The following is a 14,100-nucleotide window of genomic DNA, read 5'->3' as shown; positions in this document are numbered from 1 at the left end:
GGTGATCAACATCAAATGCAGGGGCAGTTAGGTGGTGCAGTGAAAAAAAGCACCGGCCCTGGATTCAGGAGGACCTGAGTTCAAATCCGGCCTCGGACACTTGACCCTTACTAGCTGTGTGACCCCAGGCAAGTCACTTAACCCTCATTGCCCTGCAAAAAAAAAAAAAATAGTATTCAAGGAACCTGAAAGTCTCTCTCTAGTCAGGGATAGGGTTGTGATGAACCTCATCTTTAATCAGCCAAAGGCGAGGAGTTAAGAACAATGACATGCTTAATGGACTAGGCTCAATTCTGTCCCTCAGTCAGACTGGTTAGTGAATGCTCACTGAGAGCTCTTCACAAGTCACTGAAAATCCTGAGAATGAGAAATGCTGGAGAAGTGTTGAGGGGCCTCGCACCAAACACCTACCTCCAGTACATTGGGGATGATGTCACGCTCACACTGCTGTAGAAATTTATCTTTGTCAAAAGCTGGATCAACTTTGAGGATTTCGGTCAGAACTTCAGACATCTCTGTCTTTGAGAAGAGGCCACCTGATGAATAAGAGATTCTGGAATCAAGTCTCCAGGGCCTGCTGTACTCCCGGCCGGGCCTACCTCCCGACACCCGGCTGGGCCCTCAGATTTTGCAGGCTTCCCCTTCCCGCCTGCCCGGCAGTCTTTGTCTTCCTTTGGCTCCCAGGACCTTTGGGAGGGTGGTTTGCTTACCTATTATATCAGTGATCTTGTCTGTCACTGCTCGAGATAGCCGGATGAAGGCATTGTCACTTTCATCATATTTCATCTTCATCTCAAAGAATCCTGAAAGCAAAGTAGATAGTAGGAGCTGAGACCAAGCCTTTCATTTTTATTCAAAAATTCATTCTGACTTTAGTTACTGTCAACACAAGCATCTACAGAGAATAAAAATTTTCTAAAAAATATTATTGACCATGACACTATAAACTTCATTCCTTAAGACTTCCTAAGTGTACATTAACTTGAGCAAAATAGCAAACATTTCCTACTTTTTTGGAATGTGTTGTTCTGTGCACTTCTTCTAGATTTCAATAGATCTTCTCAAATTATGTTGTTAAATGTCAATCAAAAAATGATGCAGTTAAACACCAAGAGATCAGAGGATTGGTTCTTCCTGTGAACAGCTTTATAATGAGGGCAGGACTTGAAAATGGCCTTTCTCCTGAATCCAAATCCCACAACTCCATTTGGCTGTCTCCCAACCCAAGGTCATCTCCTAAAAGTGCCCCCTTTGTTAACAGCACTCTCCCAATCAGCTAGATTCAGCACTCAGCTCTCCTTGATATCTCCCTCTTCCTGATGCTCCATCCTATCAGAAAGTCCTACTGACCTGTCCAACTTATTACTTCTCAAATCCCTTCCTCCTCTTCTGTTCCCACTGCCCCCATCCTAATCCAGGTCCTTATCACTTATTACAATGGCCACTGCTGTGGATTCCATTCTCTCAGTCTTCCCACCTATTCTTAGCTGGTGAAGGATCTACAGGATAAAAATCCTGAACCTGGCATCCAAAATCCTCTCCCATCTAGTATCAAGCTAACTTTTCAGTCATGTTCCCCGTACACTTTATAAAACTTGATGACCAGGCAGCTAGGTGGTCCAGTGGATAAAGCACTGGCCCTGGATTCAGGAGGACCTGAGTTCAAATCCAGCCTCAGACACTTGTGTTACCCTAAGCAAGTCACTTAACCGTCACTGCCCCGCAAAACAAAACGAAGGGCCAGACACTGTCCAACACTTCTGCCGAGGAGGGCTTTTCAAAGATCTGAAGCCAGCCTCCCTGGCCCATTCTTGCAGCACAGTCCCAGATATGCCTCATTTTGCTTCCTGCTCCCCAGGAGTCATGTCCTCCGTATGGGAACCAGGCTCAAATGGACTCTGCCACTGAGCAACCCCCTCCCCCATGTCTCCTGGTCGCCGCCCCTGTTTGTGTGGTTTCTTTCATGGGAATGTTTCTATTTGTACCCTAGTACTCGGCACATGGCAAGCTTTTTCATTCATTCACTTTGCCACGTTCTGGGAAGTAGACACAAATGTGATAGAATCCATCATCTAAACCCCACCCAACTTGCAAGAATGGGGACTCATTCTATCACTTCTCTGGAACCTTCTTCCTTGAACCCCTCCACGTGACCTCTCCCATGGATGAACTCAGAAACGGCCTTCTACAACAGGCGACTGACTCTCCTTTCACTTTCTTTTTAATCCCTTACAGCCTAGATTCCAGCCTTATATTTCACCGAAACTGTCCTCTCCTATATGGCACTAGGCAACCTCATTATCTCTGGTGACCTCTAGGGTTAAGTACAAAATCCTTTGGTGTTCATAAATTCCTTTAGTACCTTCCACCTCCAACAGGGAGTCTGATTCCCTAACACTGGCCTTGCTGGCTGTTCCAGAAATGAGACAATACAGCTCTCAGCTCTAAGAACTTTCTATCTTCCATGACTAGAATTCTCTCCTTCCTCATCTCCACTTTTAAGTATTAACAGTCCATCTTCTACATGAAGCCTTTCCCAATCCATTTTAATTCTAATGCCTTCCCTCTTAATTATATCCTATTTACCCCGTATAGAGATTGTACATTTTTGTTTGCTGTTATCTCCATGAGATTGTGACTTCCTCAAGGGCACGGGTTGTCTTTGACCTTTCTTTGTATCCCTAGTGCTTGGCACACAGCAAGCACTTAATAAATGCTTACTGATGGACTTAACCTCTTTCATTTGACACTGGTCATACAGCCTGACATTGTAATTTCCTGTGTGTGTATAGGCTGAGCTTCTAGAAAGCAAGAGCCAACAGCCTATAACCCCTCCTCAGTGCCCAGGGGCACCGAGTACATTATAATGGGATCAATGCTTGGTTTCACCACTTTGGTTCTAATCTAAGTCCTATTCATCTCTGGTCAGTGTCCTTTTGCACTCGGGTGACTGTTACATATATTCAATTCTAAGCTTGTTACAAGAAAGTCAAATTTGGTTTGTGAATATAAGAGAAAGAGAAGAGAGGTGAGATCTGACAGCCTCCTGTTGTGAAGCCAACAACGCCATGACTAGAACCACTGACTCCCCCCCCAGCCCCCACCACTACTGGGGCCTCAGCAGCCAAGATACAGCTAGGGCAGCCTCCTGTCTTTTGTTGGCTGGTTGTTGTCCTTCGTGTGGGAAAAGGACCAAAATGACATCACCATGTTGGATTCAAGGGACGGTGTGTCTGACTGTGGCTGATCAGACCAATGATCTCAGAAGGCTCTACCACAGGTCAGACACTGATTGTCTATATGAACATTTGAAGTGGAAATGGCTCTAAGTTTGTGCATCTCACGTTTCTTTTGAGCTATACTGTAATTCTGCTTTGCTCATATAGCACAGTGCTTTCTTTGATATAGGCACAGCACACTGGGCAGTCCTGGGCCAGTGTCTCCCAGGCCACACAACTGATTCCAAAGTTCTTCAGAGAGACTGTAGAGTGGCCTTCTATCACTTCTAATTTCTATGTGTGCACTTGTTTTGTGTGAGTTCTCTGTAGTCTTTTAGGCAAATGTATGTTTGGCATTTGATCATTATGGCCAGCTCATTGAAACTGCACTCCCTGCAGCAGACTTTGAATGCCCGACAGTTCAGCTCATTATCCGGTAATTTATCCTTCTAGGTGATCTTTAGAATCTCCCTAAGACAATTTAGTTTCCTGGCATGGCGCTGATAAACAGTCCAGGTTTCACAGGCATACAACAATGAAGTTGGCACAACAGCTCTGTAGGTTTTCAGTTTGGTGGGCAGCCTAATACTTCTCCCTTCCTTTAGAGCCTCTCAAATACTGAGCAAGTTCTGGCAATGCATGCACCAATGTCATCATCTATGCGGACATCCCTGGAAAGTACACTGCTAAGATAAGTGAACTTAACCACAGCATCCAAAATGTCTCCATTTTCTGTAACCAGTGGTTCCACATATGAACAGTAGGATGCTGGCTGTTGAAGAATCTGTTTTCTTGGTGTTGTTAGGCCCAAATTAGCACAAGCAGCAGAGAACTGATCCATACTCACTCTGTTGCATCTCACACACCATATCTTCCTCCATTTGAGTAGCCTTTTCAAGTTAAATCATTTACCACCACTATGGTAGCTGACCTTGATGTCATGTTTATCCTTGTTGAAAGCATCTGGCAACATCACTGAAAATGTCCTGCTAACAAGCATGGAAAGGGGCAGCTAGATGGTACAGTGGATAAAGCAGAAGACCTGGATTCAGGAGGATGTGAGTTCAAATTCAGCACAGACACTTGACACTTAATAGTTGTGCAACCCTAGAAAAGTCATGGAACCCTCACTGCCCCGCAAAATAAACAAACGAATAAAATAAATAAATAAATAAGCCCGGGAGCAAGCACACAGCCTTACCTCACTCCACTGAGAAAGCAAGAGAGTACCATCCATTATCTAAAACCTGGGCAAGGATGCATCATGAAACTGACATACAATATTGACCAACAACTCTGCAACCAAATTTTGCCATGATTTTCCACAAGCTCTCACAAATGACAGTATCAAAGGCCTTGGTCAGATTGATAAATGTTCTGTACAGACCTCTGTTCTGTCCTAGTATTTTTTCTGGAGTTGCAGGACAGCAAACACATTATCAACTGTTTCTCAGCCCTTTCTTAAGCCACATGGGCTCCAGGGAAGATGACCAGGTGAAGGATCAGATTATTAAGGACTCTAGCAAGAATCTTGCCAGCAATGACCAAGATTAATAGCTACCACCCCTACTGCAATGGTCACAGGACACTCTATTTCTTTTTCCTTTATAGAGATGAACAATGGAGGCATCCTTGAACTCCTGAAGGATACCCTCCTCTTGCCATATGACCTAGAAGATTTCAATCTGCTTTTGTATGAGCAGTGGACCCCTGCTTTATGAATCTCTGCTGGAATAGAATCAGCACCAGGTGTTTTGCCACATGAGAGGAGCCTGACGACATTCAAAACCTCTTCTTCTGTTAGAATTTGGACTAGAGAAGGATTGACATCAACCTGAGGCATATATATGGTCAATGGTTCAGCATGATTGATGAAGGTCTATTGAAAACACTATGGAAGTATTCAGCCCATCTCTCTAGGAATCCTTATCACTAATCAATGTGGCACCATCAGCCCTGAGTAGTTGAGATGCACCATAGGTCTTTGAACCATAAACAGCCTTCAGGGCATCATAAAAGCACTTTTTTGGTTTTGTGTTTTCTTTTTTTGCTTTCTTGTGGTTTTTCCCAAAATGACTAATGTGGAAATTTGTTTTAACATGAATGTACATGTATAACCCATATCAGATTGCTTGTTATCTTAGGAAGGGAGAAAAATTTAGAACTCAAAATCTTATGAAAATGAATGTTGAAAACTATCTTTAGGGGCAGCTAGGTGGCACAGTGGATAGGCCACCAGCCCTGGATTCAGGAGGACCTGAGTTCAAATCCGACCACAGACACTTAACACTTACTAGATGTGTGACCCTGGGCAAGTCACTTAACCCCAAATGCCTCACCAAAAAAACAAAAAACAAAAAAAAAAAAAGAAAACTATCTTTACATGTAATTGGGGAAAAAAATACTATTAAGTTAAAAAAAAAAAAGTGACCGTGGCTGTTGCTGACTCTATCCTTCCCAAGGACTGCTTGCCATGTCTGATAATCTGGGCCTACTCTGTTGTTAAAGCCACCCAGAACTGCAAGCTCGTCCTCTCTTGGCATAGTGATGATGAGGGTGTTCCTAAGATTTTTTGCTTTGACCTCACCAGGGTGCACAGGAATCGATGATGATGCTGTGATGCTTTCCCACGAGGGGCAATCACATTTCCATTTGGAAGGCTTATAAGCTTGTGGACTTGGATCAGTTTTGACTGTAAAACCTAGTACAGCTTCCTCCCCATCACTGCAGCCAATGCAGAAAACTGTATCCAGCTCTGACTTTGCTAAGCTGGCCTTCATTAGATAGTCTGGTTTTACTCAGGGCTACATTTGGATGCGACACCTGATGAGTTCTCTCAGAAGAAGAGCTGTTTATCTTTCAAGTCTACTGGATTTTGTGTTGTCTAAAAGCACAGGCATATTCTATGTATCAGTGGTGAGTGGAATTCATCTTCACAAAAGTTTTTGTACATTTTTTTTGTTTTTCAACCACAGGTGGGATCCCCACCTACTGTGGTAAGCAGGCCAGGGTTGGGTGAAGCAGACAATTTTGGGGGCCCCTTTTCTATTCCCTTCTTCACTCCAGGAGGTAAGCAAAACGGTGCTCAGACACACAGGGGGCTGGGGAATCCGACTGCTGCTTCAGTCCAGTGAGATGATGTTGTTATGGCCCGGGCTACCTGCATGAAGGGTTTAGACCATAGCTCCCAGTGTATCTACACCTGCTACTTTGTCACTTGCATGTAGCTCTAGGTGAGTAAAACTGGTAAAAGAAAGAGTATGGGAGCAGCTAGGTGGCACAGTGCATAAAGCACTGGCCTTGGATTCAAGAGGACCCGAGTTCAAATCCAACCTTAGACACTTGACACTTAACTAGCTGTGTGACCCTGGGCAAGTCATTTAACCCTCACTGCCCTGGGGGAAAAAAAAAAGAAAAAGAAGAAAGAGTATGGGTGATTTCTTTTGAGTTGTGCATAAATCAGATTTATGCCAGGCAAAGTTGCCTTAAGTTGTCAGATTCACTCTTTCAGAGTCATTGAAATCCAGTGGCAAGTCAGAAGTCAAGATGACTGGAGGTGGCCAAGAATGCAGTAGGCGACCATGACACCTCTGATGTCTGACCAAGCTCTCAGTGCTCCGTAGTACCTGATTCAGCCGCTTTCATGGCTCCTGAAACAAACTGTTCTCACCCACCCCCATTTCACTGGCGAATGTATGTCTTCAAATGCTTGAGGTTGATCCCCCATCCCCAAACTCACCAACAGGCTTGACATCCTCTCAGTTACCCTCAACCTGGTCTAGCCTGATTGGTCTGCCAGGGTTCAGCTGCCGCGCATGCTACAGTTTCTTGGAGCCACAGGTGAGAGTGAAGTGAAGCAGAAGAACACCAAAGGTGAAAAGTAGTTCTGCAACTGTACCTCCCACTGGAGGTACTAGTCTTCCCTGAACACCCCTGTATCCCCTAAATGTTTTTTTGTTACTGTTCTGTCAAATGCCAGGCATTCTGCTAAAATCACAGAAATCAAAGTGCAGAGAATATCAAACCTAGGAGAGCCAAGAGACAATCTAGTACAACCCGTTTATTTTATAAATAAGGAAACTGACAACCAGAGAGATTGAGTGACCTGCTCAATGTCACACAGCTAATCAGGAGTAGTTTCAGGGTACGGAAATAGCCTACATTTCCCTATTTTGTCTCATTTTCTGGCCCTTGCCCTAGCTCTACTGAGAAGTAGCTGGGCAGAACAGAAAAGCACAGAGCAGCCAGCTAAGTTCAGCAAGGTGTTTTTGTTGTCTGTGTGCCAGAATGAGCAACGGACTCTACACCATCACCACTTCAATTTTTAAGAAAATTTACAGCACGTTCATTTCCACTCCAGTACTCAATAAGCCTTACAAAGAAAGAGAAACTAAAGATAGTTGAGTAAAATTACCCACATATCACCTGAATCTGACAGTTAGACAGTTGTCACTTTATGTAAGTTCCACTTCTACTTAAAGCCATTTTTACATAAACAAATTTACCCACTGACCTGGGCAAAGGAGGGAGGGAGCAAGGAAAGAAGAAAGGGAACCAGCACATAGTTCAAGAACACACTGGGGCTGGGAACAGAGAAGTGAGAGCCCGAGGAGGAACACAGGGGGCACTGGGGGCACAGGCCAGCTTTGCAGGGGCCTGGCCAAAACGGAGAGAAAGCAAACACCTGGGGGCCAGATAAAGAAAGAGACAGGAAGGTGGATGACCCATCAGAGCTGGGCACAGACACTCATTACCCAGGCACAGACAGAAAAAAGACATGTAGGAGGGTGGGCAGAGCAGAACAAAGGTCTCCTCTCTTGGTGCCAAGCCAAGCCTTGGATCCAGCTGTAGTGGCAATCTCCACACATGTCTGCTCTGCATTCATTTGGAAGGGTTTTTTTGGGAGTGGGAGGTCGTGAAGCATCAAATGGGGGGGGGGGGGGGGCCAAGAGTAGAGAGAAAGAATTTTGTACATAAAGTCAAATTTGTATAATGTGAATGTATGTAAGTCGAGAACTGTGTATATATGCAAAGTTCCTTAGCCACAGTTCCCATCCTCTGCAAAGAAGACAGGGAAGTGCATTCTCTCACCTTTTCAGGGAAAGGCTTGATAACCATTTCTTTTCTTTCCTTTTTTGGGTCAGTTATTACTTTAAATGAGCTTTAACTGATACCTTCTACTTCTTCTTATATCATTATAGTTACCCCAAGCATTTTCCTGCAGAGCCAGCCCATATACCAAACAACATTTTTTAAGAGAAAAAATATCAGCACAACTGATTGATATATTGAAAGAGTATGAAAAAATGTACCATTTATTTTCTTTTTCTTTTTTTTTTTGGCAGGGTCACACAGCTAGTAAGTGTCAAGTGTCTGAGGCCGGATTTGAACCCAGGTACCCCTGAATCCAAGGCCGGCGCTTTATCCACTGCGCCACCTAGCTGCCCCCCATTTATTTTCAAGAAAATGACCTTTCCCAGCTAATTCCATAGTCCATTGAGAATGTAAAGACTACTAAGCATGGGGAACAAAATGTTCTGTGTGGGTGTGGTGGGCAATCAAACCAGCTGCCTGAAGGATTAGTGATTAAGATGAGGAACCCTGTTACATGGTGTTTAAGAAGCTCAGTACTCAGCAGTTAAGTGACAGGCCCCTGGTCACAGAGTCAGGATCAAGATTTGAACCCAAGTCTTCCTGACTCCAAAGCTAGCAGTTCCCACAAATCATGCTGCCCCTTGAGAGCCTGTCCAGCTCTGAAAGGCTGTGTTTTCTTTCACTCCACCCTCTCCTCCCTCTGGCCAAGGAAGAGTAGGGATTCTTTGTATTTGTATATTCTCAGAGCCCCACATACTGCCTGGTATGAAACAGACACTTAATAAATGCCTGACAGAACCACAGAAACCATCTAGTTTCCTACCTGCACCTGGCCAAGAGTCTCCCAGACAGCACCCAACAAGTGTTTATCCAGCATTCACCCAAAAATCTCCCTCCGGTCCAGTACATTTTGAAACTGCTGTGATTGTTAAGAAATTTTTCTTTGCACTGAGGCAAAAGCTGACAATCTAGGGTTAAACTGAACAAGGACAATATCCCTTCAATGGACCTCTAATCTCTCATCAGGCTCTGCTGGTCTTCTTTCCCTGGATTCCTCTCACATTGTCAGTGGCCTTTCTAAAATGTACCCTGCACTGAACACAACCTTCCAAATGTGATCTGCTAAGGGGAAGAAGACAGCAGGAAGATGGTGGCCCTTGTTCTCAGCTCCCATCAGCCTTCCTGAATGCTGGGCTTCTGTGACTCATGCTGAGCTGGTGGGCTACTGAAATCTCCAGATCTTTTTCTATGAGCTGTTGGTTAAACAAGTCTTTTCCATCTTGAGTTTATAAAGTGGATTTTGCTAATCCAAGAATAGCACTTATGCTTACCTCATTTGTATTTGGATTTACCCCATTATTCAAGCCTATTAAGATCTGTTTGTATACTGTTATCCAACAGGTTAGCCATCCTTCCCAGCTTATCACTTGCTTTTCTCCAAGTCCCTGATAAGACATTAAAATGGCACAGGGCCCACCAGGACAGATCCCTGGAGCACTCTGCTGGAGACCCCCTCGCCAAGCTGACTTCTAACAGGTGCTTGTTGCTGCTGTACCAAATGACCCAAGGTCAAGAAAGGGTTTTGTTTTTTGGGGTTTTTTTTGCCACTTACTATTAAAGACGACATTGTTGTCCTTGAAATCTTTCCACTGTTGATACCATTTTGAATCCTTGTGCAGCACAACTCCCATTGCTTCCCTGGGGAAAATCACAAGGCATTCATTTCATCAGTAACCTTGGCCTCAGGTCTGAAAAGGGAACATGATAGATACTTCCAGAAAAACCATCGATGGTCAAAACTCCCCAGTCCAGCCCACACATGCATCTATCACTGCTTGTTCATCTGCCTGCCACTATCCTTGCCTTCCTGCCTTAACAATCTTGCTCCATGTCTTTGTCACAGATGAATCCACTGCTCTGAGATATGCAGGGGTGTGTGTGTGTGTGTGTGTGTGTGTGTGTGTGTGTGTGTGTGTGTGTGTGTAAAACACGCTATGTAAGTGGTACCCAACTAAGAAGCTCCCTCCTTCCTGTTATTCTTGATTCTGAGAGGGATGCTCCATGGTGAAGCAGAAACAACACTGGATTTGAAGCCAGAGGATCAAGGTCAAATCCCAGCTCTTCCTTGGGCAAGTCATTCCCCTTTTCATGGACTCAATTAGGGGGTGGACTGGCTGACTTCTAGGATCCCTTCCATCTTCTGGATCCCATGATCTTGGCTCTGTGAATCCAATGCAGAAATGCATGAGGTCCTTGGTAGGAAAAAAAACAGGATCGGACCCATAGACTCTTTTCTGGAGTATCTCAGAAAATCAATTTAGAGACAGACAATTGAAAATAACCCCAAAATAAAATGTAACACTCCAGTCAGGGGGGCCGAGAGCATGGGATCAAGCTACTAGGTCAGTTTCTTTTCCTACATACACAAAATAAAATGATTAAGAAATCAAAGCCAGGTGTGGTCAATAACTCAAGGGATCTTGTTCGTCAAATACCTACTCATTGGGTTCAAATACTTTATCCTCTTTGATTTTCTCTCCAGATAACTCAGTCCGTTTGCGCAGTCGCTCTGGCCTTCGGTAAGGGCCTGTATGCCCTAGTACACTTTGATCTAATTCCTTCTTCACACTTTCAACTCCCTAAGGAAAAAATTCAGGGGATTACAAAAATCTACCAGCTGTTTCCAAGGCACTACTAGGCTTCTGGACCATGGGAGGCCAGACTAAATACCTCCCACACCCCCTCTCAAATTGTTGGGATTTGCTGAAGATGACAATGCAAAAATTTCCTGAACTTGAATTCAGGGAACAATGGGTAGGTAGTATTTCTACTCTACTCATGCAAACATGAAACATTACTATCATGTGTTTGCACGATTTGATTTTGGCCTTTATTTTCTTGTGTCCTTATCTATTATCCATTTTTTGCACAACAGAGTTCCTTCAACTTAAGAGACTCCATGCCACTTCTGAGAAGACTAGGTCAGTCTGAAGAACGGCCAAGAGGCTCTGCACCTTTTTCTAGCTTTGGGCAGCATTAAGATGGATGTCCTATACATATGTGACTGAAAAAAACCAGAATTCTCTTTGCCTTGGGCTCGCCATCAGGCGCATTTTAAAAAATGATTCTCTCAAAGGAGAGCAAGGCAAGCACAAAGGCATTGCAGCTCTAACTCTACCAGGTGCCCAAGGCCTCCCATGCCCAATGTGAAGTCCCTGCGCTGTTCTGGGGCCCTACATCCTCATCTCTAGGGCAAGGCCGTTAGATGAGCTGACCTCTAGGGCTCCTTCCAGCTACAAAATCTATGACCTGACAGCATCTGAATGTGTTTTTCTTTTCTTTTTCCTTTTTTTTTGTTTGGGGGGTGGGGTGGGGAGGGCAGGGCGGGCAACGAGAGTTAAGTGACTTGCCCAGGGTCACACAGCTAGTGTGTTAAATGTCTGAGGTTGGATTTGAACTCAGGTCCTCCTGAATCCAGGGCCAGTGCTTTATCCACTGCGCCACCTAGCTGCCCCCTCTGAATGCGTTTTTAAAAATTATCACTGCTACTATATTTTATAAATTAATTGCTATTTATATATTAATGGCTATTACACCCATTTTGGCAGCAATTATTTATTACTAATTAATATCAGCTATACCAGTAAAGAAATGACTCCTAACTTCTCATAATCTCAGGGCTTCAAACCTACATAGTCCTAGGAGGAAGAGCGCACACCATAAGATGGCATTTCAAGCCAAGGGAACCAAAAGGAAGGATGCCTCCTGTGGTCAAGGGCTTTGTCCTCTTGATAGAGGTGGGTTGTTACATATCGATCAAAGCTAATTGGTAGCATCATTCAATTCCATTGGTTGACATGACTTGAGGGTGCTCCAACTTAAAATGCACTCTAGTGATTACTTAAGGGGGAAGAGACCCATGGCAAAAGGCTCAATCCAGTATCTGGGTGTGGTTTAATCCCATCAGTTCACCGAGCTAGACAAAAGAATCAATCTTTTGTTCCCTTGGGCTAGTCCCAGACAAGATTTGAACTTCCTCGAGAAATGGACTTTCTGGAGGGGGAGGAGGAAGGACTGAAACTGATCTCTGGGTCCCCCCAAGAAATTAATTCATTATTAAGAATTATTTTCTCACATGAACGAAGCATCTGCTCTGGGCTCCCCCAGTCACTGGCTTACCTGAGAAATGGCTTTGAAGGCAGCTGTTCTGCCCAGCTTCTCCCCACCTCTGGTCACTGACTCTGCAGACTGCTTGGCTGTTTTGGCTGCTTCTTCCATGCCTTCTAGAATTTTTCGGCCCAGGTCGCTTTTACTTACTTCGTCCAAACTCTAGCACAAAAGACAAAAGTGGTTAGGGGCCTACATTCCATGGTCCTGCCAACCCTTCTCTGGCAGTACAGAAGCCCCTTGCTACAGAAAAGCATGAAATACACAGCTTTTTTGTCACCAGCCTTATTTCCAATAGATTCCTTCAGGCCCAGCGCTGATCTGGAGCACAGGGCTGGCTTCAGATCAACTCCCATTCCAGTTCTGAAGGTCTAGAGGATTCTAGGGGAGTCCAGGCCAAACTGAGATTTCCCCATTAATCCATACAGAACAACTCCCAGCAGTGGCCTCAGGGATTCCCTGCAAATGAGAGGTGGCCTAGGTACAACAAGTATTCTTGGCATCCGGGCTCAGTTCTAACTTTTCAGAGTGGCCCCCGGGTGTCCTCAGGTACCTAGGGATCCAGCTCACAAACCAGGGAGCCCTCAGGCCAAAACACACCCTCCTCAGACATCTAAGACAATTCAGCTAGCTTACACACACCAATCAATCAATAAGCATTTAATACATATACCACAGAAGGCACTGGGGATACATTTTACTTACATTTTACTAGAGGGATACATTTCACAGATAAGCAAACACAGCATGATTACAAAATAAATACAAAGTGGCTGGGGGAATCAGAAGGAAAAAAATGAGTCAAAGAAAGGAGAAGGGGGAAGAGAGAGGAAAAAGAATATATGTGTTTATATCAAAGAAATTATAGGTCCAAGTAACTTGCACATTTGTTTCTTAACAGCTGACTTGCTCTTGGTTGAAGTGAAAAGTATTGGCTTGTTTGATTGTAGTCTAATAATATACCTTTGACTCTGTATGTACAGCTAATAAAGAGGCTGATATTATAGTTGAGTAAGATTATACATCTGTAATGGAAGCACTTTACAATCCCTTTATGTGTATCTGTTGATCAAGTTCATAAATTCAAGTCACTACAATATATGACGTACTGCAAATGAGCCCTTGTTGAATGTAAATGTGAGTTAACACCTATATATCGATAAAATGTTTTTAAGTATGGAGAGTTTTTCAGTAATGTTATGAGTTAAGCCTTACATAAACTTAATATTACCAATGTTGATTTTTGTGCTGTGTGTGGATTATAGAGTACTCTCAGATAAGAGGAGGAACAATAAATGCAAAGACAACTGAAAAAAAAAATCTGTGTATACAAGCAATTCATAAAGCAGTGAATGCCTCTCAAAAGACTGAGGGGGATCCTCCTAATTTAATCCGGTGCACAAGATTTAGGATTAGGAACCAAAGTCCACATTCTGAGTAAGCTCTATTGAACTTTATTTAGAAATATTTATTTATTCATTTCATCAGCAAACACTCATCAAATGCACTCTAAGTGCAAAACACAGTGCTCAAGGTTACAGAAAATACAAAGATTAGATAAAATATGCAGCCTGCCCTCAGGGAGCTTATAGTTTAGTACTGTAACTAATGGAATGACCCA

At 43.8% G+C, this 14,100-nt stretch overlaps 1 protein-coding gene across 2 annotated transcripts in view; it reads right to left on the bottom strand.

Annotated features, from left to right (window-relative positions):
• Positions 1-14,100, bottom strand: part of TIMM44 (translocase of inner mitochondrial membrane 44) — a 45,604-nt gene that overhangs the window by 19,492 nt on the left and 12,012 nt on the right. For both annotated transcript variants that reach the window (XR_006354053.1, XM_043975105.1), the window contains exons 5-9: positions 12,492-12,641; positions 10,812-10,951; positions 9,925-10,010; positions 711-803; positions 412-536 (exon numbers count right to left, since the gene is read on the bottom strand). Coding sequence is in view for 1 of the 2 variants with exons in the window: in XM_043975105.1 (XP_043831040.1) it covers positions 412-536; positions 711-803; positions 9,925-10,010; positions 10,812-10,951; positions 12,492-12,641 (594 nt within the window). In the remaining variant the exon portion in view is untranslated. The remainder of the gene's footprint in view (positions 1-411; positions 537-710; positions 804-9,924; positions 10,011-10,811; positions 10,952-12,491; positions 12,642-14,100) is intronic.

This window comes from Dromiciops gliroides, chromosome 1, assembly GCF_019393635.1.
Source record: "Dromiciops gliroides isolate mDroGli1 chromosome 1, mDroGli1.pri, whole genome shotgun sequence".
Lineage (NCBI taxonomy): Eukaryota > Metazoa > Chordata > Mammalia > Microbiotheria > Microbiotheriidae > Dromiciops > Dromiciops gliroides.
This window is presented reverse-complemented; position numbering and strand designations above follow the sequence as displayed.